Source organism: Drepanopeziza brunnea (genome assembly GCF_022702325.1).
Source record: "Drepanopeziza brunnea f. sp. 'multigermtubi' strain 214-2 chromosome Unknown ctg1, whole genome shotgun sequence".
Lineage (NCBI taxonomy): Eukaryota > Fungi > Ascomycota > Leotiomycetes > Helotiales > Drepanopezizaceae > Drepanopeziza > Drepanopeziza brunnea.
Genome location: NW_027094064.1, coordinates 3806161 through 3833438, shown reverse-complemented (window position 1 = coordinate 3833438; position 27278 = coordinate 3806161). Strand labels below are relative to the sequence as shown.

The 27278-nt window shown below is 52.9% G+C and overlaps 9 protein-coding genes across 9 annotated transcripts; 2 read left to right on the top strand and 7 right to left on the bottom strand.

Annotated features, from left to right (window-relative positions):
• Positions 1-1229: 1229 nt before the first annotated feature.
• On the bottom strand, positions 1230-2840 carry L3040_000659 (uncharacterized protein; the record flags this gene model as incomplete). The annotated part of the gene is made up of 3 exons (XM_007288247.2): positions 1230-2219; positions 2269-2457; positions 2505-2840. 3 exons carry the CDS (start codon positions 2838-2840, stop codon positions 1230-1232), a joined length of 1515 nt encoding a protein of 504 aa, XP_007288309.2.
• A 1559-nt stretch (positions 2841-4399) lies between these two features.
• Positions 4400-5096, bottom strand: L3040_000658 (uncharacterized protein; the record flags this gene model as incomplete). Its single annotated transcript, XM_066155256.1, has 5 exons — positions 4400-4461; positions 4510-4554; positions 4608-4659; positions 4720-4874; positions 5033-5096. The coding sequence occupies 5 exons, from the start codon at positions 5094-5096 to the stop codon at positions 4400-4402; spliced, it is 378 nt and encodes a 125-aa protein (XP_066013292.1).
• An 815-nt stretch (positions 5097-5911) lies between these two features.
• Positions 5912-6613, top strand: L3040_000657 (uncharacterized protein; the record flags this gene model as incomplete). Its single annotated transcript, XM_007288248.2, has 1 exon — positions 5912-6613. One exon carries the CDS (start codon positions 5912-5914, stop codon positions 6611-6613), a length of 702 nt encoding a protein of 233 aa, XP_007288310.2.
• Positions 6614-7872: 1259 nt separating this feature from the next.
• Positions 7873-10121, top strand: L3040_000656 (uncharacterized protein; the record flags this gene model as incomplete). The annotated part of the gene is made up of 2 exons (XM_007288249.2): positions 7873-8340; positions 8388-10121. The coding sequence occupies 2 exons, from the start codon at positions 7873-7875 to the stop codon at positions 10119-10121; spliced, it is 2202 nt and encodes a 733-aa protein (XP_007288311.2).
• Positions 10122-12588: 2467 nt separating this feature from the next.
• L3040_000655 (uncharacterized protein) lies at positions 12589-13989 on the bottom strand (the record flags this gene model as incomplete). The annotated part of the gene is made up of 1 exon (XM_007288250.2): positions 12589-13989. One exon carries the CDS (start codon positions 13987-13989, stop codon positions 12589-12591), a length of 1401 nt encoding a protein of 466 aa, XP_007288312.2.
• Positions 13990-15129: 1140 nt separating this feature from the next.
• Positions 15130-17055, bottom strand: L3040_000654 (uncharacterized protein; the record flags this gene model as incomplete). Its single annotated transcript, XM_007288251.2, has 1 exon — positions 15130-17055. One exon carries the CDS (start codon positions 17053-17055, stop codon positions 15130-15132), a length of 1926 nt encoding a protein of 641 aa, XP_007288313.2.
• A 2507-nt stretch (positions 17056-19562) lies between these two features.
• L3040_000653 (uncharacterized protein) lies at positions 19563-22019 on the bottom strand (the record flags this gene model as incomplete). The annotated part of the gene is made up of 6 exons (XM_066155255.1): positions 19563-20012; positions 20277-20590; positions 20663-20961; positions 21043-21252; positions 21305-21787; positions 22003-22019. 6 exons carry the CDS (start codon positions 22017-22019, stop codon positions 19563-19565), a joined length of 1773 nt encoding a protein of 590 aa, XP_066013291.1.
• A 503-nt stretch (positions 22020-22522) lies between these two features.
• On the bottom strand, positions 22523-23419 carry L3040_000652 (uncharacterized protein; the record flags this gene model as incomplete). Its single annotated transcript, XM_007288253.2, has 1 exon — positions 22523-23419. The coding sequence occupies one exon, from the start codon at positions 23417-23419 to the stop codon at positions 22523-22525; it is 897 nt and encodes a 298-aa protein (XP_007288315.1).
• A 1240-nt stretch (positions 23420-24659) lies between these two features.
• Positions 24660-26510, bottom strand: L3040_000651 (uncharacterized protein; the record flags this gene model as incomplete). The annotated part of the gene is made up of 1 exon (XM_007288254.1): positions 24660-26510. One exon carries the CDS (start codon positions 26508-26510, stop codon positions 24660-24662), a length of 1851 nt encoding a protein of 616 aa, XP_007288316.1.
• Positions 26511-27278: the final 768 nt, after the last annotated feature.

Sequence of the window (27278 nt, the reverse complement as noted above, 5' to 3'; positions counted from 1 at the left end):
CAACTTCCGCAGTGCCAGTGCATGTGTAGGTGGGGTTCGCAATGAGAATGATGGATCTCACATTTCTATACATATATATATATATATATATATATACACAAATCCATCTCCGTCTCATGACTTCAGTATATACATTTCGCCTCCTGCGCTCATATCAATATCAATAACGCGAGCGTCGAAGTCTACCTTATTAGCTACCTAGATACCCAACCCACCGGGCCTGCCCATCCCCATATCTATATATCCATACACCTCCTACCTACCTACCTAGCTACATCGCATCTCGCGAAAGCAGGCCGAGAAGCAATCGAACTTTCAAACCCACGCGGCGGGTGATCATAGCACGCGAAGCAACTTCACGGACAACAAGCCCAAAAGAAAACCACCCGGTCAGTCATATTCCTAACCCGCGCTCCCAGGTCTCGGAGAGTCAGGTGTTGACTTCGATTTAGCACGTACGTACCACCCGCTTCCCTCTTCTTCTTCTTCTTCTTCTTCGGAGCGCTTGGGCTTTTTCTCATAAGGTGATTGATTAATGGACAGACTCATCCAGTAGTGGAGGGGCTCTGATGCCGTCTGTAATTAGGCCTGGTCGTGGTGTATATATATTTATATATATATATGTAAGTAGGTAAGTAAGTAAGTAAATATCTTCGCTTGGGATCGCGAGGAGGAGCAAGCAAAGGCTGTGTTAGTCCCTTCTATATTGTGAGGTTAATGTGTCTTTATATACAGTCCAGGCCAAACAAGATATTGAAGATGGAAGGACGGTGTGAGGTGTAGAACAAAAAAAAAAGCGTCAGACGGGTAGTTGGTTTATTAGATCGGTGTTGGAATATAAAGAGTACTATACTATACGAATTGGACGGTTCGTTCGTGCATCTACCACCTTAGATTTGAGAAGCAAAACTAGAAATGCGTGAAATGATCTACTGAATAGGCGACATGTAGGTACCAAGTGGTTGGAAGACGCGGGAACGGGACCACGACCGTGGTTCGCATTGCAAATTAATAAAGCAGAGAGATATCTGGCACCATTGTGAAGGCTTTTGAGAAACATTGTGGTGCTTGTCTAAAGCAATTGATGCCTTAAACACGATACAAAATCGTACACGTCAAGGAGTCCCAGCAAAGTCACCTGGTAGGCACCGTCAAGAGTAATATCATCGCTCCACAAAGCGTTGTATGCAAGAGCTTCATATCCAAATGCCCGAAGTCCAGAACAGGACTTACCGTTCGTTTCTTTGCCTCTCCCTTTCTCGCCTGCCTGCTGCTTCGACTATCGTTCTGTCTAACATGGGCACACTTCCATACCCTTCCTTCTCATCAACAGGATTGAATTCCCACTTTCTCGCGGGAGCATTGACTCCAGGCCAGAGATCAACCGGCAGGTAATCTCCAACATCGATTCGGAAGCCCTCGCGTTCTTTCATATCTGCCTCGTAGACCTTGTCAATTTGCTCCATGGCTTTCCGCATTATAGTTTTAACCTTGTCTTCTGACTGCTTTCTCCTATGAACTTCTAGGATCAAGCTATCGTAGGAGCTAAAGTAGTTCTCGTAGAAAATTCGCATCGACTCCAGCTCGTTGAGCTGTTCCTGAATGTTGAGCTTGGTCTCCCCCCACCTTAGGCGGAACTCATGGCTGGCGATTACATAACTCGACAGACGGGCTCCCACGGCTTCCAGCATACTGTAAGCAACAGCCGTCTCGTCGTGGGAAGTCGTCAGGCTGGCAACGTGTTCTAGTATCTCCTCGTGCTTGGCTTCCATGTCAGCCAGATATTCCCGTAATTCCATAACCACATCTTCGACCTGAGCAGCGTCTTTCTCTAATACATCCAGCATCTCCTTCCTTTCTTCCTCTGACAGTGACTCGCCAGTAGTGGGATCGTTTTCGGTACTCATTACCCCAGAGACGGAAACTGGTTCTGCTTCGGGTGGCTGTGATGATGCCGCCTTTTGTACTGCTGCATATCCGCCTTCTGTATGCCGTATCGCGTTGACGCAAAGGTCAAAGTGCCGTACCAACGAGTCGAGTAGAGCTGCCATCTCCTGTGCATTTGATTCGAGGGTATGGAGGTGCGAGGCTATTGCTGGTGAGAGGTCATCGTGAGATTGAGATGTATTAGGTAAGGGAGAAGCTTTCATTGCGGCTTTGAGTGTGCGGAGGTCATCGTCAAAGGACAGAATCGAAGAGTCGAATTCGGTTTGTGCTTCCTAGAGAAAGGTTATAGAGAGGCGGAATGTGAGGCGGTTTGTGAAGTACCTTCGATTCTCTTATAGATTCTTTCAGGGCATCTCGCATAGTCTCCACGCCTTGTTCATCCACAAAGTCGAGCAGACTACGGGAATCTTCATTTTCTGGCCTGAATGTAGCTTCAACCATTGTAGATCGCAGTATCTCCATTGTCGATTCCAGCTTCGAGTTCGCAGAGTCTAAAGTTCGAATGACGTGCTATCCACACTGTGAGCTTGCGAGTCCGTTTCTTTCGATTTTCATACCTTGAAGTCCCGCTGTCCATCTTTATACACATCCTCAATACCTCCTCTTACTTTCCTCAATATCTTGACCTGTTCTGATATACCACTTCTTAGGAATCCGGCTCGGGCACTTAGCACCACACTTTCTTCCAAGGCCGAACGGGCGGAAGTCACTATTTCGTTGGCGCGCCATACCGTACTGATCGATGCTAGAGATCTTTTGGAAGCAAGAAGATGTGTAACAAGAGTCTCGAGAGAGATATCAGAGTGCGACATGGATTGAGACTGTGAATGTGTTGCTGATGTAGAGAGCGAGGCTTGGCTCTGGCGGGCGGATGGGAGAGATGGGACCGACATGATGGGGATGGAAGAGGAGGCCTTTGTACCGGAGATTGTTGTCTGCAATTGGCCGAGCGAGGGTTTCAATATCTCGTACTCTATCGGAAGTGGAGATGGTGTTTGTCCGAGCAGTCGGAGATCAATTAATCGAAGATGGGTCAAGACGAGGCTGACAGGTTCGGAATTTGATCGGGTAAAGGGGTCTTGGCGAGATTTGATCTTGTCATCTCCTTGATGTCCACTCGCTTCCCGCTCGCATCCTAAAGCATCGACAACAACAACAAGCGGGCTCCTTTTCTTGCCGATCCTCGGTAAGTGGGCTCTGGATCTACAACTATCAAACTAAAACGGCAGATGCTACTTATGCTGCAGCCACATTGTGTACTAATCACTATATTGATGCTTGCTCGCATAAACGAGCTTTGAGCGAAAATCTCCCGTGGAGCTTGACCAATGGGTGTTCAGAGATCCGTGACGCGATGCAGCCCTGCCCAATTCAGTGTGCGGTATTTTACGTGGCGTTCAATTGCCAAAGGGTGTGGCAAGCCGCACTGTCAGTGGCTCACCGTTGCACAACATGCAGACTTACATTTCAGATATTTGCTCATGTCACGAAAGTAACGAGGTATCCAAGGCTAGATCCTGATCGTAGCGAGTATATGCTGACAGTGGGAAATTGAAACGACAACGTTACAGATGATTTTCAACGACGTAAGAATGTCATACAACTTCCTACTCTACCACCAGAGCTCCGAACAACGGATCCGCATAGGTCAAGGAAGCTTCTTTAAGGTCAAAACCGCGGCTATCACCAAAACCTTAATCGATTTCAACCAGAACTGGACAAGCTCTCATAAAGTAGAACAGGTCTCCCGGGGATGGATCAGAATCACCGAGGGCTAGGGCATTGACTCGGCGAAAGAAGAACCCCACGTATTCCAGGCCAAAAAAACGAAGATTAGACTAAGGTCTGATTGCTAGAGACATCTATCTATAAAGAGCGTGATGCAATTGAAGATCTCCTGAAGCCATACATGGCTTGAAATCTTTGCAAAAGGCTCTCTGATTTCACTTGACGTATTTTGGATGCGAAAGACACCGATGGGTACAACGAAATGAAGGTATCACAGCTCCGCGTTATTCGAGGGCAGATTTCAACACCTGCCATTGCCAACAGCTAAGTCATAGGCCTCTCAGACACTATATCGATAAATTGACTCGTGAAAACAAGAGGGATGATGTCTATGTAGTTCCAGCCCTTTAATAAGACATTAGGGTTCATTGACACTAAGCGCAGGGCAATGACAAACTCGCCCTCGAAATCTATCAATACAGGCACAAACACATATACCTGTCAAACCTGCTGTCGAGATACTGGCTAGCAGAGACGTCCAGTATCAAAGCAGGCCTTTCGCTCTGCTTTTCTTTTTAAAGACAGTCCCGATAGATGGTTGAAATCTACAACCATATCCAAGACCCTTCAGCGCTTCGGCTCCGAGGCAAATCCATCCTTCTGCGCGTCTGGGGCCAGGTCAGATGCGTTTCTACGACGACAAGTTGAATGGTTCTGGTGCCCATCAAGGCATGCCTTTTCCACTGAAAAGGCGTGTGGCTGAGCTCTCGGTGGTGGATGGAATTCCTATGGACTTGGGCGTCAGTGCCGACCGCGAAAGAGGCGAGATCTTACCAGGTTTAAGAGAAGCGGGCCAGTCAGTCTGTTCTCGAATGCGAACTCGAATGTGAATTCGAGTCGCGTCGTGGTACGGGGGAGCGATTAAGAATTACAGATCCATCCGCAACTTCGCCCGTTATCCGCTATAGCTCCCAACGATCGAGTCTCAAGCCATTTATCAAGGTTAGTGTCAGTTCGGGCTCGCTCCATTCTAGTCAGCCTTACGAAGTACTTGGCTTGCAATTGCGCTTCCAGTCCCGAGCACACTATTCTCAGACTCAGACTCGTTCCCATTCCCGTCTCTCGCTTCTTCCACCTTGCACAGGTCAATTCTCTACTCGTACCCTCCGATTCGATTTCATGCAGGAACCAGCTGGCTACTGCATATCTTCAGGACAACTCTGCAGCCTGCATCTGCGAGGCGCGTTTGCCGAACTTGGTATAGGGATTCGCTTAGGGAAAGGGAGGGTAGCATGACCCTTGACTCAGTCAGATGGACTCTAGGCTTTTTCGGCGAGCCGACGAGTTCTTCGCTCACTTTGTCGGGTCTCATCAGGCAATGCTGACTTGACCACCCTTTCCGAGATAGGCGGGCTGTTCATCGCATCGGATCGGATCCTGGACACACTCACTTGTTCTGTGCATGTCGGAAAATTCAACTGATAATCTTTGGCCAAGACATCCACCACGTGCCGCGCTGGGCACTTACTCCATCTGACCCGTGTCTCACCAGATCCGAGCCGATTCAAATCTTTCATCAGCTCCTGCCTCTTCCCTCTTCCCTCTCAAGATAGTGAGAAGGGGATCTGGCCCAATTCAGATCGCCGATTGGGCACGCCGTCCAGTCACACCAGGCTGTGACGCGGCTGATGCGGCTTTGAACTTGCGCACTCGTGTCTGTCACCGGATCAGGCTGCCCTTGCAGCGGTCTTACGCCCTTTCTACTCAGCCTATCTTCCCTTTCCAGTTCGGTGTCCGCTGTCCTGATTGGCTTTTCCCTATTCTGTCTCTTACATCATAATTGGTTAGTTTATCCTGCCTATCCTGCGTAACCTGCTAATTCGGCCCACGACTTGGTCATCGATGTTTCCGTGGTGGTGTGTCTTATAGCCATGATTCATAATCGCTCTCCAAAGTACGAGGCGCATGGCGCTCTCTTCACAATAATGTGGCAGCCTTCTCGTAAGGCTCCTGTGTGACTGCTATATATCTGCCCTCGTATCCCCAGGTGTTGGTTAGCCACTGACTCTTACCTCTCTCGTTCTTCCACGAGATCCGTAAAGTACGCTCGTTTGAATTCACAAGGCCCGTTCCGTTCTTTCTACACATTACAAATACCAGACCGGCCGTGAGCCGGGCGCCCGTTTCACAGTCACTTCGGCCCGCAAGATACAACCCTAGGGCGGGTGTATATAAAATGCCGTTCAACGAACTCCAACGCTGCGAGTCATGGCCGCCCACTGTCGTCCGCCTGCACTCTGACGTCGCAGACAGAGATTCACTAGACGCCATCGACGACGACCCCTTCTCCTTCTTCCTCACCTCCCCTGAAGATATTGAAGACTTTCTCGAGGAAGACTTCGATCTCTCCGCTGGCATCGAGACTCCGGAGTCGAAGTCTCCTGTGCGGGAAGTTTCGCCATCTGCAATCCAACGCGTGCCGCTCGAACCCGAGGATGAGGATGGCGATGATGGTGATGTGACGTTCGGGCTCGCCATACCGTTGAGCTTGAAGGCTTTCACCAGGAAGCATAATCTCAGCCTGGGTCCGGACAGTGGGAGGAAATCACGCATGGGCCATAGGCAGAGCGACCGTTTGAAGGGTTTGGGAATCGCACTTGAGAGCGTGATGTCCGGTCCGGATGCTAAAAGGGGCCGGGCGAATGTAAAGCCGAGTCCGAGGGTGGGAGGAGGACGCGGACGCGGGCAGACGAGGAGTCTGCCGAGGCGGAGGAAGCAGAGTTGGAAGGTTCCGAGTCCAGAGATCTGGGTGATCAAGGAGGAGAGGGAGAGTGGGAGTGAGGAAGAGGAAGCGCTTTTTTCTGCTAGCGCGCCGGCGACGGGAAGGGTCGAACAGGAGCCAACGAAGCCTAGGAAGAGGGTCCATTGGGCAATTTGAGATCATCAGAGTCGGAAGTGGAAATAGGGTTGACGGATGGGAAGATGGAAGGATGGGTGGATGGGATATCTGCTTCGCAGGCGTTTTTGGATGGAAGGACTGATCCGCATCTTGAGGCTGGGTTGGGGCTGCTCTCTGTCACACACGTATAGCTTTTCTTTGCATCGTTTGCATTTTCACCGGCTGGATCAATCTCCTGTGGGCTGGGGCTGATTAGGGGGCAGGCAACATCATCTGGAGTGGAGTACGATACCTTTGTGGCATTAGCAATGGCTTGCTTTTTTGAGTCACATCTTCCTGGCTAGATACATACGAATACATATACAACAAATTGCCACCGATTTCAACGAAAGCGCATACCGTTTCTACTCGTTGCTGGTAGGTAGCCTGATGTGCGTTGCCAATACTGTAGTAGCTAGGTGCTCGCGCTACTCGATTGACTTTCGGTTTCGTGGGGGTTTAAGGAGAAGTCGTTGTTTCGTGACGGAGGTCCACACCGCACGGAAGGCGCCGGGAATGTTGAGAATGAACTGCCGGTCCCCATCTTCCCCACAGTTATGATTACTCATCATCGTATTCTGGTTTTACGGGGTAAGTTAAATACAGTAGGGGTCCAATGGAAGTGGATCCTTCTGCACCACTGTCCGCCTTTTCCATTGGGGACTCGGACTCGCATCCACATGATCCCCCAGCTAATTTGTTACTTTAGCTTGTGTTTTTACTACTGTGGCAAAAATGCTGCCTCGTGAATTGACGCGGTTGCGTGCTCGCTTCTCCAATCACGAAATCAGGCCTGAGGCAGGCTCCTCTTTCACTTCACGCCACCAATCGATAAGGTCTCGACCCCACTCGAACAGAAATAAACGCCCGTTCTGTTCAAACCTTTCACTTCAAACTCAAGATCCTTAATTGCGCACATATCGGCCGGAGCATTTCTTCCCTCTGGCTTCTATTAACGTTTCCCTCTTTTCTTCTTCTCCCCTCTGCCAGCAACGAGCGACCGACCACCGACTGACCACCGAATGACCACCGACCATCGACCGACAGCGAACCTTGCCGTCACCAAGAGCACGCCATCCCAGCTTAAAGTGACGAGCCGAACCCGAACTTCCCGTTGCTGATCACGACTTTCAGTTCCATCGTGGATGCGCTTCATTGACGGACAGTCAGTCAAGTCACCTTGCTGCGCCTGGCCGCTGGTCTTTCACCTGCCTTCTGCCCCTCGCCCCCGGGGCTGACGGCTGCTTTGTCCTACCATTATGGCGTCAACTCTTCACCACGACCCCATGGCCCTGCGCCAATCTATTGAAGTACCTTCCGATCCTGACCGCTGCACTACAGAATTCTCGAAGCGAAACGGTCATGTCGTGAGCATCAGAATGCCGTCAGAATTAGATTTGCGATCAGACCTGGACCTGGCAGACCACACAAGGACCAACGCTCTAGAAGAAACCGGCGAGCCGCTCTCGTATGATAGCTGCAATCACCAGCATGAGGGCAACAGCTCTTCTGATCCTACCATTACGCTGTCTTCTACGAACAAAGTCGCGGGCATGACGGTGGCGCCGTTCCTGGCGAAGCATATTCCCGAGCAGTATGCCCCGATGGGAACTGGAGCTTCGACGACAGCGCAGAAGGATCCAAGTACCAAGTACTGCTACCGCCACCGCCCCGATTCGAAATGTCGAAGGACGGCAGATGAGCCCACTATGGAGAATCTTCAAAGGGTATGCTGAAGGGCTGAGGCTTGGAGGTCATGGCTGATGGGCAATAGGAACTCGAGACATTATCTCAAGCTGATCAGCAGGGCATAAGTCATGTCTGGTCCTTGTTCTCCGCTGCTCCTGCGAAACATAGAAATCTCATGCTACAGGGTATCCTCACACAATGCTGTTTCCCTCAGCTCTCGTACCTTTCAACCGCGGTCCGGGACCTCATCCGGATTGACTTCATCGCCGCCCTTCCTTCCGAGATATCCTTTAAGATTCTATGTTACTTGGATACGACATCATTGTGTAAGGCAGCACAAGTGAGTCATCAATGGAGAGTAATGGCAGACGACGATGTGGTATGGCACAAAATGTGTGAGCAACACATCGACCGGAAGTGTATAAAGTGTGGCTGGGGATTGCCGCTTCTGGAGAGGAAACGACTGCGAGACTGGAAGCGCCAACAGCAGCTGCGAGCGACTGGTCGAGGACTGAACCAATGGTCCCCAAATCTGACACCAATACCGGATGACCAGCGTAGCTTGGAATTGATCAAGGCACCTTCTACCTCGAAAGGGTGCTCAAAGAGAGACTCGAGTTCTTTCAGTGCCGACCTTACGGTGACATCCTCGGAGGGAACGAAACGACAGAGAATTAACCCTGAGGATTCGTATTTCGGCAAGCCGAAGTTCCGCCCTTGGAAAGACGTTTACAAGGACCGGTTCAAGGTTGGAACAAACTGGAAGTATGGACGATGTTCGACGAGAATTTTCAGGGGTCATACGAATGGTGTCATGTGTCTACAATTCGACGACAATATTCTTGCTACTGGTTCTTATGACTCGACTATCAAGATTTGGAACATTGAGACTGGGGAATGTCTCCGTACATTGAAGGGACATACATCGGGAATTCGCGCTCTTCAATTTGATGACACGAAGCTTATCAGTGGAAGTCTTGACAAGACTGTCCGCATCTGGAATTGGCGAACAGGGGAATGCATGTCAACCTATCAAGCCCACTCTGAAGGCGTCATCGCGGTCCATTTTGACGGGAACACCGTGGCATCTGGTTCGGTCGATAAAACAGTCAAGATCTGGAATTTTGACGACAAGTCGACTTTCTCCCTTCGAGGCCATAAAGACTGGGTCAACGCCGTCCGAGTTGATGCGGCATCCCGAACTGCCTTCTCCGCCTCCGACGACTGCACTATCCGACTTTGGGATCTCGATACTCGAAAGACGATTCGTATATTTGAGGCGCACGTGGGGCAAGTCCAACAGGTCGCCCTGCTTCCGCCCGAGTACGAACCCGAAGATTTTGGCGCAGTCGAGGAAGACGACGGAACGAGCAGCACAGCCAGCACAACTGACGTCCAAACCCCCATCCTCCAGCCCGACGCTCCTTACGGCGAAGACTGGCCCAGTTCGCGCCCGTACCCACCCCGCTACATGGTTACCGGCGCCCTGGATTCAACCGTCCGCCTCTGGGACGTATCGACGGGCCGCTGTCTGAAAACCATGTTCGGACACGTTGAGGGTGTGTGGGCTCTTGCCGCCGATACATTACGGGTGGTTTCCGGCGCTGAAGACCGTATGGTTAAAGTGTGGGATGCGAGGACGGGAAAGTGCGAAAAAACGTTCTCCGGGCATGCAGGGCCTGTGACGTGTATTGGGTTGAGCGATAGTAAGATGGTCACGGGGAGTGAGGATTGTGAGGTTCGGCTTTACAGCTTCAAGATTGAAGTGAGTGAGGGGGTTGACAGTGACGTGCTGGTGGCCTCTACGCCATCGCAGTAGTAGTTTCTACCCCTCGCCATCTGACCTATTTCAACATTCCGAGATTTGGGAATTGGGCTTTTTTTCTTCCTTTCCAGGCGCACACTTGGGAAAGGCACAAAGAGACGCGAACACACAGCACGGCATGGGTTTGAAATGGGGACTATAAGCATCAACTAGGGATGAAGCAGAGGTGCGAGATGCAATGCTCTGGGGGTTCTGATAGCGAATTTTGATTTTGACTCTGGTTATGGGCTCATGACTGCGATGGCTTAGTTGGATGGATACCTTTGCTGCCTGCCTGCCTGCCTTGCTTTTTTGTGGCGTTTAGGCGTTTACTAGCTAAATCCGCGTGCTGCCATTTTTCCCTCCCTCAGGGCGGCGGATGGGCACCGCTTGTATGTACGGATGGATGTATGGAGGGCGCATGGTGTTTTCGAAGCCCCGCTTGACGGACATTTATCGGATATCTCGAAAGGCAGATACCTAGATGTATTTGTTTTTGGCTTTTTCTCTCCCTCGGTGGATCTCGGAGGGATGGGGGTGGACGAGGAAAATTAAGAATGAAAGAGCGAAATACGGTTCTCGCTCAATTCAATACTTCTTCTTTCTTCCATCTCTTCTTCTCCTTGCTTACTCTCTTCCCCCCCCCTTGACCTTGACCTTGACCTTGACCTTGATAACGGCCGTTCGTGATTGCGTACCGTATCAATGCGGGTGCGGGTAGAGGTCAAGCAAGTACGGATAGATAGATACCTAGGTAGGAGGTAGGTACAGTAGGTAGGTAGGTAGGTACCTATACATAAGTCAAAGTAGAGAGAGGCTGGGAGAGTCGGTAGTCGGTAGTTGTGATGGTAACGATTTCGAACCCGCACGGGTCTTCTTTCTTCTTTCTTCTTGCTTCTTTCTTCTTTCTTCTTTCGGTGTTTGGTGTTTGGGAAAGAGGAGACTGGAATGGCGATGCTTGTATCGGTATCGGTATCGGTAGGTATGGTATGGTGATGTGATGTGATGTGATGTGATGTGGTGTGATATGGGTATGGATGGGGTTTCTTCCTCTCTGCTTACCGGTACAGTACTGGAAGGGGGAAGCTGGAGGGGTGGGTTGGTTTGGTTTGATTTGGTTTGGTCGGCATGGGAGGGGAGGGGAGGGGAAGGGGGGGTGGGATTAGATCTTGTGATTGGATCTTTTCTCTCTCTCTCTCTCTATCTCTATTGGGTTTTGGGTTTGGGGCTTTTATCCCGAGAACATCACATCGATTTGTTGAAAAGGGAAGGGCGGAGGAGAGAGAGAGAGAGAGAGGAAAGAGGGCAAAAAATACCAAAAAAAACCCCCCAAAAATTCGGGGCTTGGGGGTTTTTTTTCTTTCCTATATGTCTGTATCGATTTCCTCGCCCTTTTCCCTTTTTTTTTTTTTTTTTTTCTTATATTTTTTTATATAAGCGATACCGATATCACCACCTCGGTGTAGCGCGCACTCGTCGTGGGAATCCGTGTGGTTACTTACCGGTCTTGGATTGGATTGGATCGAGAGGAGCTGACAGGCCTGCCTGCCTGCCTTACTTACTCAGCAGTATACCGGTCCTACAGCAGCGCACGGTTGGTTAGCTGGGTAAGGTAGGTACCGACCGGTCACTCATTCACCCACTCACTCACTCACTCACTCACCTTCAAGAGTCACGTACCTACCGGAGCTATCGGGCTTACGTACCTAGGCAGGTAGTTAGTACCTTAGCTATAGCGAAAGAAATGGTATAAGTGTATACCGACCGGTACCTTATGTAGCACATACACATGCCACGCTCGTACCTACCTACCTTACCTACCTATATACCTACAACAAATGCCACGCTTCCCTGGAATACTTCGCAAGCGAGTGAAGTACGGTCGGTGATTGGGCAAGTCCACATAGATAAACAGGCTGATCTAGATAGATAGATAGATAGATAGATAGAGGCGTGTAGAGTAAGTAAGTAAGTAAGTAAGTGAGTGAGTGAGTGGTGACCTTGAGAAAGAACCCACCCTATCCCTACGTCAGCAGAAGCTAAGGACCGAGTCACTCGCTTGTTGATGGCTTGCTTATAGAGGGGTACGGTAGGTAGATAGGATGATGGTAGGGAAAAGAGAGAGAGAGAGAGAGAGAGGACTCAAGATGGAAAAGGGAATGCTACCCAACTACTTACGCACGCACGCACGCACGCACGCAAGCAAGCAAGCAAGCTAGGCTAGGCCAGACGGGCTATGTAGGTACCTTGAGTGTTGCATTCTTTTATTTTCTATTCTATCCTGCACAGTAGTGTGTTTGTATTGTACTTGTACTGTACCGGTACTTGTCTTGTCCTTGTATGTTAATCGGATGGTATTCTGCTATCGCGCTCAAGGATCCCATCAATGGTTCATATCTCGTCGCAATTCTCGTCAATCCATCATGCCCGTCCATCCCATATGTACCCACTCACTCACTCACTCACTCACTCACTCACTGACTCACTCACTCAGACTATCCCTCCGTCCCCGGCGATACCCCCCACCATTCCGCTTCCTCCTCCTCTCATCCACATAGTCGCTCCCGCCCGTCGAGCTCCCCAGCCCCGGAATCGGGTGATGGTAAATCTTCGTCCCGACATCCACAATCTCCTCCTCCTCCTCGTCGTCGTCGTCCAGAAACCCCCCCGGCACCTTCTTCACCGGGCTGCGGCTCTGGTGGCGGCGTCGCCGCTCCCGCTCCGCCCGCTCCGCCCGCCGCGCGTGCCGATCGCTCACCTCGGATGACCCGACCGAGGAAGAAGTCGCGGCGAGGTCGCCGTCGTCTCCGGCGCGGAAGCTAAAGTCGCGGCGCTGCGCCGCCCGCCCTTTCTCCTGCAGCTTCTTGGCTTCGGCCTTGATGCGGGCATCTTCCTCTTCCGTGCGGGGCCGGCGGCGGCTGGGCGACCAGAAGCTGTTGCTGCTGCCCTCGCTCATGCTCGGCGCGACCTTGCGGATGCCGGCGGGGCCACCACCCGCGCCGTCCGGGCGCTCCTTCTTGCCGCCCTTGGTCGGAGTGTTCGTCGGCGTCTTCTCGCGGTGCGAGAGCAGCTCCGAGGTAGCCGTCGACCCGTCGTGCGTGTGGCTCCCCCCAAAAGAGCTGCCGTCCGGCTGCTTGTTGAGACCCCCGACCCGAGCCGGTTTCTCGTGGCGGTAGGCACGTATGGCGTCCTGCACCTCGAAATCCACCTCGGCCCCCGTGAGCGCCGTGCCAGCCTCGCTCGCCGCCGCCGCCGCCGCCGCCGCCGCCGCCTTCCTCCCCTTCTTGCCCTTCTTCACCTGGCCGTGTCTCGCCTCCCCCATCTCACTCGCCAACGTGCTCCCCCCCAGCGAACTCGTACCCTGGCTCCCGGCCTCCTCGTCCAAGTCCTTGTAGCGCTTCATCCCCTTCTTGCGACGCCCCCCCCACCGGCTGCTCCCCTTCTCCCCATTCTCCCCGTGCACGATGCTCCCGCCGCCAAAGTCCGTGCTGGCCGTCGCCCCGCTCAGCGTCGTGCCGTTGGGCCCCTTGCGGCGCAGCACCGTCGACTTGTAGTCGTCCCAGTCGTCCTGCCGGAAGTAGAAGCCGCCGTTCTTGGCCCAGAAGAAGAACCAGATGCCCGTGATGACGAAGCTGGCCCCGATCAGCCCGAGCATGATGAAGACCACCTTGTTGGGAATGCTGTCCGGGGAGGTGACCCCGCCGCGGGCCTCTTCGACGGTGCGCCGGAGGAGGGGGTGCGAGCGGGCCTCATGGGCGAGCTGGCTGAGCGTGCTCAGGATCGTCGAGGCTGGCGTGGGTGATGGTGAGGGCGAGGCGGAGCGGGTGAGGAGGGAGGCGAGGTAGGCTCTGAGAGAGGAGTGGTCGGCCAGAAGAGGTGCCATACTTGCGAGCTGGGGAAAGGAATGCCCAGGATCACGATGTTGATGGTGTGCGAGGCAGACGGATGTGCCGATCCCGTCACTGTCTCGATGGCGGTGCCAGCCTTACAGAAACGGCGATATCGTGTTCGTGTGTGTGTTCGTCGTAGAGTCGATGATCTTGTGTGTTCTTTCTTGAGTGGGTGTAGGGATTGAAGAAGAAAGGAAGTGCGGGCGGGTTGCGAATTCCTTCCTTGAGAAGCCCAGGAGGGGTTGGGGTTTGTGAATTCAGATGGCGCAGTCGGATCTTTATTTACATAGCAACAGCATGGCAACAGCGGCCCGGCTCGCTACCGCTTAGCGTCATCACGACCCCTGGACCCACCAAAATCAACAAGGCACATCGTCACTCAGATATGATTGCTTTACGCGGTATAGAGATTGGATGGGTGTCAAATCTCCGTTATAAAACTATCCGAGTTGATCCTAACGATCCTGTGGCTATCTATCTACTGCTATTTTGTCTGGTCGCCGGTATCCATGTCGATACACGCAAGCCAAGAAGATCCCCCCCTCACCCCCCCGTCCCTATCACCGTTCACGCATACCATACACCTGCACTAGATCGCTTCTGTGTAGATCTACTTCCGGCGCCAATTCCATGCGGACGGCGTAGAGCCGCACAGAAAAAGCATTTCCTGTAGAGGTACATGCCATTGCTAGCAAATACGCATGTCTTTTCGATACCCAATCCAGCCAGAAGAATTTCCTTAATCCATTCGGTCCCCGAACGAACCCCCCCAAACCCAAATGCAAAAGAGGTATCCATCATAATTCATACATTCGTGCAATCATATCGAAACAACACTCTCTCTCTGTAGATCAAAAGTCAAAGGCAAAAGCAAGCAAATCTCGGGTGCTCCGGGGGTATATAACTTTTTCTCTTGTGGACTTTTGGAAGGGGAAATAACAAAAAGGAGAAAGTGAGAGCCGCCCGTGGTACTTTTGCACAGAGATACAGGAGAAGCGAAGAGAGTAACGAAGATCATGCCCGGATACCAGTCGCTAAAGTCCGCCGCAAGAAAAGAAAAAGAAAAATGGAACTAAGAGAAGAAGAAAAGAAAAAAAAAAAAACATCACACGTCGCTTGCAAATGAAATATTCTCAGAGGTAGTTGTCGTCACGTCCTCTGTCTCTCTCTCGCTCTCTCTCCCGCTGTCTCGGGTACTCGGGCGTTTGCGTATACGACTCGCCCGAGCTGCTCATCCTCGATTGGCCGGAAGGTCGGCTCACTCGACTCTGGCGGTCTTCGATCCGCCGGGCGCCGTACTCCGAACTGGAGCGCTCACTACCATTGTGGAGGCTCTTCTGTCGCTGGACGCGAATCTCTCCCCCGTCGGCGCAATCGATCTGAGTTCCACCGACCATCACCCGGGCCTGGCCCACAACCTTGATGGTGACGTTCTCCTCGTTATCTCCACTCCCACTTCTCGTGGTCCGCGTCGTGGCTGATTTCTTATAGTCGCTATCGTCTCGGCTTGCACTACTCTTGGTGCCCCGGCTACTGCCCCCGTGCTTCCGTTGCTGCCTCCGCAACAGCTCTGCAGTCAGAGGGATGGAAGGCCCGCCGCCAACATCATCCTGATAGGCTTGAGCCTGGTCGAGTTTGGCATCATACTCACCACTGGCTCCTTGATACGCCTGAGCTTGGCTCATCTTGGTCTCGTATGCGCTCTTGGGCCCACGAGTGCTCTTGGTCTCGTGTCTTGCCTCATGGCCACTCGTCGCCGCGTATTCACTCGAGCCATCTGCCGACGACGGGATACCATGCGAGCTTTGTCTCCGGCGGCTACTGTTGGCTGCCTCCACCCTCACACTCTCCGTGTCATACGATACCGAATGTCGACTGGGACTTGGTCTTCGAGCCCGAGGCGCGACACGTTCCTCCGATCGATCCTCGCGCTCGTAGTAGCTTCCCACGGCCGGGTCTGACTTGGGGTCAACGTGGTACTCGGTCGATCGCCGGAGGATGCCCGTGGGACGAGGCGGGGGTGGCATGGCGATGCAGTCTGCTTCGGCTTTGCTCATCTTTGCTGTGGAGGAGGGCACCCGTATGCTACCCCTCCTCTCGGATTTGCGTACGGTCGCCCCGTCTGCTGCCGACGCATACCCGTCGTCGTGGTAGGCGGGATCATAGTCACTGCGAGGTCGACTGTCGCGACCTCCGAACACCGATTTCGTTCGCGGGTTGAGGTCCGAGGCCCGTGGCTCAAAGGCTGTCGAAGATCGTGGGATCGGGTCGAACCTCGCCGAAAGGGGTCGTGAACTGGCTCTCGGGGCAAAGTACCCATCCCCTTGAGCGGCGGATGGCAGCTGGGATTGCGGGGACATGGTGTATTGCGGCGCTTGAGAGAACTGCTGATGCTGCGCATACTGATACTGTGGTGGCTGCACGTACTGCGCTTGCGGTTGAGGGGCTGCGTATTGCATGTATGATGAATCTGGCGTAGGAGGAGGGTACGAAGGGGTCACGACTGGTGGCTGTTGGTAGTAGGCAGACATGGATAGTGGCGGACCTTGGGTGTAGCCTCCTCCACCGGCCGTCTGCACGCTGATCGGCCGTGGGTAGGTTTGTGACGTTAACGCTCGCGGCCGAAACGGGATGGGTTGCACATCGTTCGATGGGCGGGTGGCCGTTGTTGGGGTGGGAATCCCAAAATTCCTCGGGTCTCTGGAGCTCCTGGGTCGTTCCACCTCGCGCGATATGTGATTCTCCTGCGAAGACGACGCTCGACTGGACTTCCCAGGGGTTTTCGTGCTGGCGCTCAAGGATTTGCGGCGGTCCGGTTTCTTCACCTCTCTCTGGATCTCGACATGTTGCGCCGTGGCCATGGCCTTCTGTTCGAGAACATCTGCCGCATCGCTCTGCGACCTCCTCTGCTTGGTACTCTTCCGCCTGTCGCGCACCGGTTCTTCATGGTAGTAGACCTTGGGCTTGACGGCCGCGGTCTTGCGCGATCCTCGGACTGGCCTCCCGCTGGAATCGTCGACATCCTCTACATAGGCCGGCCTGGCCTTGTCGGAGCCCATGCCCTGCGTGGCGTCGACTCTGTGCGTCGACAGCAGGGGGGGGGGGGGGGGGGGAGGGTGTGCAAGGGAAGAGGAATCGGCGGTCCGCCTGGATGCTATCTGGACGTAGTTGTCCTGCGGTGGCTTCGGAGGGTAATGGTGTGTTGTGTGGTGTTGAGTTGTGTTGTATTGTGGTATGGGATGGGATGTGATGTGGGATGGGATGGGATGGGATGGGATGGGATTCTGGTAATGGAGGAAAATAAATCGTGGAAGGATGCTGCTAGCGGGGGACCAGGCGGCTGTGGATGGATTGCGGGAGATTTTCGCTGCTATCGATAGCCGCCGGTGGGTGAACGAACCAAGACCACGGACACCGGCCCCAGGTGAGACAAGACCTTCCAGAAGTCACTGGCCGATCGGGGGTGAGTGGGAGGGGGTCGAGGTAGTAGCGGTCTAGATATAGATGTATACTCCGGATGTATATATATATACATACATATACATATATATATATCTCTCTCTCTCTCTCCTTCCCCCTCTCTCCTTCGCGGGGTCACGCGCAGCGAGTATTTGTACTTCTGGTCCTTGTCCGGTCATCAGCCCGCCGGGCGAGGCGAGTAAAAAATGTCAACCGGGAAACGGAGATGAAGCCTTGAGGTGGGGATCTTTTTTTTTTTTTATTTTTTTCTTCCCTCTCCCTGTTTGCGGATCCTTTTTGCTCCTCCTCTCGATCTCCTCGTGCTCTTGTTGGCCAGTTCCGTCTCTGGGTTGCGATTCAGGTTCAGGTTGGTTCAGGTTCAGGCTAAGCGTCGTACCGGCGTTGGGTAGCAATTGCCCTTGCGTAGAGTGGGGATGAGAGAAAAGTCAACGGCGAGGCGAGCATGGCGATGACTCCGCAGAGTCGGTTGTGGGTAGTGTGATGGGATGGGGGGAGGGGGGATGTGGTGGCAGAGGAGGGATCAAAAAGGATGAGGATGAGAATGAGGATGATGATGACGAGAAGATACGAATAAAGAAAAGAGGAAGAGGATGAAGGTCAGGAGACGAGAGGTGGGTGGAGTCAGTCAGTACAGGTGGACGCATGGGGTGGACAACAGGAAGGACACGATCGACCGGTGAGAGGTGAGAGGTGAGTGGTGAGTGGTGGGTGGTGGTGGGTGGTGAGAGGCGAGAGGCGAGTAGCGAGAGGCGAGAGGCGAGATAAGAGGTGAGATGGATGCGATCAGGCAGGACGAAGAGCTGGGGATGCGTCAGATCATTCTGCTGCCATGCAATGAATGCCATGTTGCAGTCACACAAGAGCGATCCTTCGTTCCGCCAAGGGTCGGTCGGGTACTAATAGGTACTGATAGGTAGGTACCGGTACCGGGACCGGTACCGAGACTGATATTGATACTGATATTGATACTGATATTGAGACTGATATTGATATTGATACCAGACACACAGAGTACAACTACCGCTACCGCTACCGCTACCGCTACGACTGTACAACTGCGACAACTTCCCCCACCCAAACATACCTTGGGAATTCTTCGACAACTACGACCACTCACTACTGATCCCTTGGGTACGAATCTAACGGCGGGAATTCCTGCCCAGCTGCTGCAGAGCTGCAAGACATCTGCTTCTTCCCTGAAAAAGTTGCGTCATCCATCTGCAGGACGCACACCCACTCCCCAAGACAAAAACCTTCTTCAGATGTACCTACCTACCTAGGTAAGTAGGCATGTACGGTAGGTATGTACCGGTAGTCTGTAGGGATCCCCCTTTCGTGGGTGTGGTGGTGGTGGTGTTGTTCAATATTCAATTCCATATAGCCTGCATCGTGACTGACGCCTGTTTCTGCAGGTCGGAGAAAGAGGAGAAGAGAGAGAGAGATAAGAAAGCCGTCGCCGGACCGGCCCTGACCTTTCTCATCTTATCTATACCGGGAGACGATACTCTCCCTACCTCGCTTAATCAAAATGAATTACTAGTAGTACGTATGAGATAGATCCCAGCAAGAGATAAGATAGGTATATAAAAATGAAAAATAAAGTATCTCCCCCCCCTTCCCACTCGCTAATCTGCTGAGTTATCTATCCATACCGGTATCTCTCTAGTCCATTTCAATCTCGAAGGGGGTGCAGCAGCAGGCAGACGTCAGCATGGCTGCTGGTCTGCTCTTCTCAACACTATCTCTCCTCAACACTATCTCTTCTCAACGCCATCCCTTTTCCATCCATCCATCCATCCATCCATCCATCCATCCATCCATCCATCCATCTCAACCTCAATGTCTGTCTGCCCATGTTTACATATATAGCGCTTGGCCAACAATCGATGAGCTCTAGTAAACTATGAACGAGCCACCAGATTCGGATTTTGTTACTTACTCATACATATCTGCCTGCCGACCTGCCTACCTACCTACCTACCTACCTACCTACCTACCTACCTTTGTCGGCCATCTTCTATAACCCACGCCCAACACTCACACCCACACTCACACCCACACTCACACCCACACTTACCCTCACTTGTCAAAACTCCTCAGCCCACGACCCAGTCATCGTAGCCCACAGATCGTGATAGAGCGGAAGCGGGAGAACATCTTTCTCCCGCTCACGCCCCCCCTCCCCATCTCCCTCCTCCGGACCACCACCACCACCACCAACACCAAGGTGCTGCCGCGGCGGCACGCACTCCCCGCTCGGCACCGACCAGCTCCAACTCCCACTTCCGCTCCCGGCGCTGCCCCCAAAATGACCATCGAGAAACGCACCGCTGTACCTGTACCCGTACCCGTAGCCAGATCCGTCCCCGAGCCCATCCATCCCCGCAAGCGTCCCCCCTAGAAACGGCTCCAGACTCGCGTCCAGCATGGGACAGTGGCCCCTCGCAGCCGCGAAGTGCACGTCCGGTCCCACGATGGCATGATTCTCAGGCACGGGCGCCGACAAGAGTTTCTCCACGCGCCTCTCGTACGACCGCTTCACACTCCCCAGCACCATCTCAAATTTGAGGAACACATCTGCGCTCCTCTCTCCCTGTCCCTCCCCTTTTCCTTTTCCTTCTCTTTCTCTTTCTCCTTTCGCTTCTCCCTTCCCATCTTCCTCCCCGGACGCACATACAGCAACAACAGCAGAAGACGACGATGACGGCGATGACGTAGACGTAGACGCAGACGAGCAACAAGAAGAAGACAGTGCCCGAAACCGAAACATCAAGCACTCAAGCCACATCACGAGGGGGACCGCGCTCCGCGCCGCCGCCGGCCCCCAGCCCAGTTGCCGCGCCATGAGAAACGTGAGGCGAGACACGACGAGGATGCACTGGACCATGTACCCCCACTGCACGGCCGTAAAATCGACATAGCATGACGAGGGGAGGGAGAGCAAGAGGGAAAAGAAGGATTTGCACGCCTCGAGGCACTGGACGAGGTGCTCGCTGTTGATGGCCCGGGTGGCGGGTGGCTGCCGGAGAACCTCGCGGTAGGGATATCGCAGGAAGCCGAGCGGGTGGCAGTAGATGTTCACTTGGACGAACTTCTCTGCGAGCCTGACGGACGCTAGGATGCAGGTGTGAGTGAAGGAGGAGTGTGAGGTTCGATTTTTGGAGTCCAGGGAGGGAAGGGACGTACTAAGGGATTTGATGGCTTCAGATGTGCAGGCTTGCCAGTCCTGCAGCTCACGGAGGAAGACCTGGATGTTGATTTCAGCGGTCAGGGCTTCCGTCTGTGGATCCTGCGCCGAGGACGTGTTCGGGGAATTCGTCTCGCCGATGCGCTCGGATAGGCGTTGCAGCCTGACGAGACTGCCGATTTCGGTCTGGAGCTCTTCGTGCATGAGTTCTGGGCTGTGGTTGTCGAGGAGGTCGCGGTAGTGGCGGTTGTTTGGCTTTCGCCAGCCCACCTTCAGGGTCGGGAAGAGGATCTCGGCACTAGATTGGCGTTAGCGAGAGTGAGGAAGAGAGATGTGAAGTCAAGGGGGGGTATGGATGGATGCAGGCGTGCATACGTACGCGGAAGATGTGTAGTAGCAAGCGAGGTATGTCCTCCTAGCTGCCGGGGTAAATTTATCACCCTTGACCAGCCCGGTGGTCGTGATGGCTGTGTTTTTGGTTGGACTGGGTGATTCTTGGTCAAGACCAAGCTCGATCAGCAAGTCGATAGCTAGATGCATATACATGAATGTTATTGTAGTGTCCCTAGGATTCACATGAGCTGGGAACCTTGATCTGACAGTCAGTGGGTAGCTACTAGCCATGGAGACGAAAACGTTACCAAGCAATGTATACCAGTAGCCCTTGCAAGAAGTCAAGACTCTTCTTCCCCTGACGGAGGACCTGGGAGCCGAGGACTCTGCAAAACTCATGATTGATTTGGTGGTGTAGCAATGGGTCATCCAGAGATGCCGCAGTCAGTACAGCCAGAAGTAAGAACGGCGAAGTCCTCGACAGAGACGGGATCGTGGCCTCCAGGGGAATCTGTACGAAAGGGAAGAACGAGTCTTTCTTTCGAAACTTCAGCAGTAGCTCCTCTGCCTGCTTCAGAGTAATCCTACGCTTTTCAACGACCGCTGGCCTCTCGACCCCATCGTGATGAGCGTCGTCCAGACTGTCGACATCGTCATCTCCGGACATGTCCATATGGTGCTTTTGGAGAGTCACAAGGTCCTGGCGGGTATCCGGGGACGGGACTGTGGGCAGTGACAGCGAATACTCCGTCTGTCTGGAATTTGTAGACGTGGTTGCGCCTGAAGGCCGTCTACACAGCCATTAGTAGAGAGGTCAAGATATGAAACGAAATCCTCAAGACGGCCGGCCCACGAACTTCCAGGGAGGATGAGATCGGACAACCCAAAAGTATGCTCCATGACAGGTTTTGTTTCCCTCCCCCCCCCCCCCCCCCCTTTCGATCAGAACGCTGGAGTCATATCTCCTCCTTCAATTATCTGAACCAGGGCTTCGCGAAAGACTTACGATGCACGGGTCCTCATAGGACGGGCTTTTGACCGGACGATGCATTGGCTCCCGCTCAACTCGCATCTTTGACACATCCCAGCCTCACTCTTGTAGACGCAGCGACTTTTACTTACGCGGCAAGCCTCGCAAGCCTTCGCGTTTCGCAGCTTTGGCTGGGCGGTAGCAGGTCCCGACATTACCTCATATATATATCTAGATATATCTATACACCTTTCAGGATCATGGATCGAACTTATGAGAGAGAGAAAGTAGTTGTTTGAATGCCCCACTCGAACAAAAGGGATGCTTCCAACGTAGGGGTCGTTGAGGGGGTTGTGGATTATATATCTCGCGTGAGTGAGCATCTATGCCCGGATCTACGCCGCACCAATCAACAGACCTGGTGAGACATCGAGGCGGGCCCACAAGTAGATGGATTACTGTTAACACTCGAGTCTCTTAAGAAATGCATTGAAAGAAAGGCGAGAGAATCCCGGTTCCACTTTGTCAATTCCATCAAGACTTACTAGCCCCGTGACTAGGTCGTTTGCAACACAACATCGGCAACGCAGGCTCTGTGATCGGAAAGATAGACCCCATCATCAAAACGGTTTGCCAGTACCGCATAAGAGCGATATGTGACCTTGTCGCCTTTTCTCGAGAAGATAAAGTCAATCCGGACTGGGTCGTTGTCGACATACCCGAACGAGGTAAAGGTCATCTCGTCGCCGTACCGCTTCGACTCTGGCATCTGCAAGCAGATGTCTTCCATAGATGAATCCGGTGAAGTCATGATCTGATATGCGTCGTCATCAGGGGGGCTGTTGAAATCACCCGCCAACAAAATAGTGGACGGATCTTCGCACCTGGTCAGGGAGCCGATCGCCTCTAGGATGATTTTGACGCTCTCTCGTCGTGACCGGGAACCCTCGTTATCAAAATGTGTACACAAGACGGAAACCTTCCGTCCGCTCTCTGCGTGGATAAATAGTCCAATAGTGACAATCCTGGGATTGCCAGCGTCCCATCCTTTCGAGGGTACGTTGGGCGTTGGACTCAGCCATTTGGTTTCCCAGCTCTTCAGTTGCCAGATGCTGGGCCTGTAGAAGATGGGGGAGTATTCTCCGGCTTCCTTTCCGTCGTCACGGCCGATTCCAATGTAGGCCCATTCTCCATCGGAAGTCTTAGAGCCGTTGAGGGCACTGTGGACGTCCAAGAGCTGGGAGTGGAGAACTTCCTGGAGACAGATGAAGGTTGAGGGTTCAGCCGAGTTGAAGACGAGCTCCGAGCAGAGCCGGGGACATCTGACTTTCCACAATTCTTCGCCTCTGAATGGAGACTCGGTGGCGTAGCGGATGTTATGTGTGAGAATCCGGATGTCGATCGCGCTTTTGGATGATGGATAGCAATCCACGATGGGATTATTGCGGGTCATTGTATATGAGGATTGGACAACAAAAAGGTACAGATTTGGGGCCCCGAGAATCAAGGCTCTTATGGAGTATAGATTCTGGCGCAATGAAGCCGCGACGTAGTATATGTGAATTTCAAATACCGGTAGATACAGAGAGTCGTTACCGGGGGGGTAATGGTAGTGCTGCAAGAGGGGATACTCCGTAGTTGGTTAAGCCGAGAAGTCCGGGCCTTGGGATAGACATCCACGTGACCATCTTTCGGCCACTTTCCCTTCGCCACAAAATAACGGTCCAGGTCTCGTGCCACTCACCCCGTTCCTTCCGTTCCGGTATAAAGCCGAGGCAGGCAGCTGAATACAAGAGAATAATTGTAACAGACCCTACTATGTAATACCTTACCCCTACGATAAAGGGGATAAAGGCTCATAAGAAAGACATAACAAAGATATTCACTCACTTCTCGCTTTTCCGGTATCTTGTGTGTATATATATCCACACATATCCACCATTCTGTCTATTACTCCCGCGTTGCTAGACCGCCAAGAATACGGAGGCTGTGATCACGGCAAAATCTTACATTGAGCGTGGTTTGTTCGTCTGATAAGTACGTCTTTGGCTTGCAGACAATGCGGCCGGGCGAGGGAAATAGGAAAGATATAACTATTATTTTTTAAGTAGACAGCTATCCAGAAATATTTCTCTCGATATATATATATATATGATTATGGACCACGGAACGGTGGCCTTGGAGGGAAGGCTTCGAGATCATATGATCGATGTTAGAGCTGGTAGCTGAAAAGGAGGAGGTAGTTGCTCACTGACGACAGTAAGTAGGCTGTGCCAATGCTGTGGCATATTTGAAGAACGGAAAACCATATCAGTACGAGATGCCACCATCTAAATATGCAGATAAAGATGACGAAACAGAAACAAGGGGCTTCTTTGATGTGTCTTTGATTTCGTATGTATCGCTACCTCAAATACAGTTCATGGCCTTAGCCTCATAAGCCAGGTAGCCCATGAGCAACAGAGACTACCCTCTCGGAGCAAGCAAAGCCAGCCAATCATTAATCCTCAGATTGGCACCTCGAATGCCAAATGTTCTACCGTTGTCTCCCTCGGGGAATCAATTAAATCCGAATGCCCTTCCCAAACGCCGCGAATATGCCATACAAATTATTACACGCACACATATGACCTCAGATGCGCCCTCGTCTAGACATGTAACGCTATGCCAAGTCAAGACCGTTCACTTGGACTTTATAGTCGGCGGTTTCGATTAGCTTCCATCATATCCTCCATCATCATCCTCTCGCTCAGGCTCTTGGGGGCGCCGGTAAATCCGCCACTGATGCGGTAGCTTTGGGGATTACTAGCGTCCAGACCGCTTCGTCCATCAACGCTTCCGACGAAGGAATCGAGGGGGCCGAAGGCGGCGCCGTGGGCATGGACTTCCGGGCTGACGATGGGTAAGCTGAAGGGGTGGCCTCTGAGAGATCCTACGACGCCTGCAGAGGGATTTTCGGACGTTTGTGTGGGTCTAACGATCGAGGCGATCGGGCGGGCAGGTGAGCTGGCATATTTGAATGGGACCTCGCGGGCCTCGGCTCGGGAGGTGGGAGACTCGGTGTCGAATGAATCGCGCTCCTCATCTTCCAAGTCTGGATAGCGCTGGCTCTCCTCGAGTGGAGGGCTGCGAACATCGGAGGCGGCTTCGTCAAATCGGAAGACCTCATCTTCATCATTTTTATCGAATTTCAAATCATCGATACTGACTTGGTGTGTACCAAGTACGAATTTGTCCAGGTCTTGCCAGATTTTCCTTGGTCTCGTTGATGCGGTTGGTGACTTGTTGTCATGGAGATTTGGCGGGTTGGTGGGTGAGAGCATCGTTGCCACGGGTGTACCTTGCCGTCTCAATTGAGGCATGTCGAGAATGTCCTCATCTTCGGATACCTCGGGGTCAATATTCAAGTCCGTGCTATCGACAGGGTTAACTTTATCAACTCTAGCTAAAACACCATTTTCATTCGTATCTCCCAAGGTTAGCTTCGACGCCCCGGTGCCGATATAAAGATCCTCACTAGATGAGTCCTGCGAGATCCCATTGCTGGTTGCCACCGAGGCCGAACCATCTGGAGGCGCAGAAACCGTGGTCCACTGAGTGCCATCATCGGCGAGAGGAAATCTCGAGAGTGCTCTTAAGGCTTGTGATGACGAGATCCTCTTGGGTGGCGGCTTCTCAATATCTTCAATCATCTCATCCGCAACTTCCTCCTCATCACTGAACAGGCTCGTCGGAACTGCGCCATCGAGCTCGGACATGGAGGATGGTGAAGATGTTGGTAGCACCTCCTCACCCGCAACTTCAAACCGCACGCGGCGGGGGCTGTGTCGGTCCTTGTTCGAGGCGCTGGAGGATCTTCTCAGAGCGCTACGGCGGGTCGTTTCTCCCTCGCTGTGTTCTGATGTATTGGACAGTACCGACACCTCGTCTGTATTCTTTCGTCTCGGGGTCGGTGGGCGAGAGCCTTCGGGTATATCCATGAGCGATCTCGTATCCGTGCTCGCATCCACTTGCAATGGCTCGGTCTCGTGCTGCTTCAGCGTCGGGGATATTGGTTGGTCGGGGCTCGATCTCCGCTGGCTGGTGTTGTCGAGGAGTGGGAGGTAGCTGGGCGTGAAGAGGCCTTGGAACTCCAAGTCTCGCGTGTGTGGGCTCCGCGGGCTGCCACCCATCTCTTGTTCTTGCTCACAGGGAGGCGCGGAAATAGGGGCGGTTGGTGTCGAGGTGGTGCTAGTGATGGAACCGGCGACCGAAACGGGGACGGGGATAGGGACGGGGACGCCATCTTTGAGGGTGCCTGTTGCGCACGCGCATGACTCGATTGGGAATGCTGCGCCCGCAGGATAAAGCGAGGGAGCGTCTTTCATTGCTTCTGCAATTGTTTTCGAGACTGTCTCCGAGACATCTTGAGAGACATCGCTGAGGAGCTCTTCCGAATACTTCTCAAACTCTGCAGCCATGTCCTGGCCGTACTTCCAGACTTTGTGATCGAGCTCCGACAGCTTCTGTTGAAGCTCCGACACCAGCCTGCTTGCCTCGTCCATGGTTAGCGGAGGGGAATTGACTTGCGGAGGCAAGACGAGGTGGGGTTCAACGACGAAGCATGTCCGAGGAGGGAGAAGTAGGTCGACTGGTGTTGAGGTGAAAATGGTGGTGGTGGTGGTGGTGGTGGTAATCGTAGTGCTGGGGGGGGGTGGGGGTGGTTGTTCGGTTTGGGGTGAAGTGTGGTGGGTGTTTTCTTTTGCATTTACCGGTACTCTTCCAAGCAGCGTACGTAAGTACCCTAGCTGAACCTAATCGGCTACTACGTACAGTGGACAGACGGTCGGGTAGGTAGCGGTCAAAGAGCCTGACTCTGACAGCAAGATAGATAATTTAGTAATTTAGCTTGACACATGATATGATCAGCAGGGCCTAAATCCAATATAACACGTTAAATGAGCCCCTAGGTAGGTAATAGGTCGATTCGCCTAGTTTGGAATTGTTCTTAGAGTACAAGATAGTAGTATCTCGCTCCGTCGCACGTCCCACGTCCCACGTCCCACGTCCATCTAAAGAGCCTCCAATATGTCCGGGGTTGGTTGATGGCCATGCAAACAACTTGGTACAACAGATAATGAGCTGGTCCTGAGTCCTGAGTCTGGAGTCCTGAGTCTGGAGTCCTGATTCCTGAGTCTAGAGTCCTGACGCAAAGGTAAGCAAATCCACACATCACGTTGCATCGCCGCCCAGCCGCCCACAGCGTCATTCAGCAGACCCCCCCGTGTCCTGACACCGCTCCACCCCTGCTTATCAACCAGGATGTTGACGTT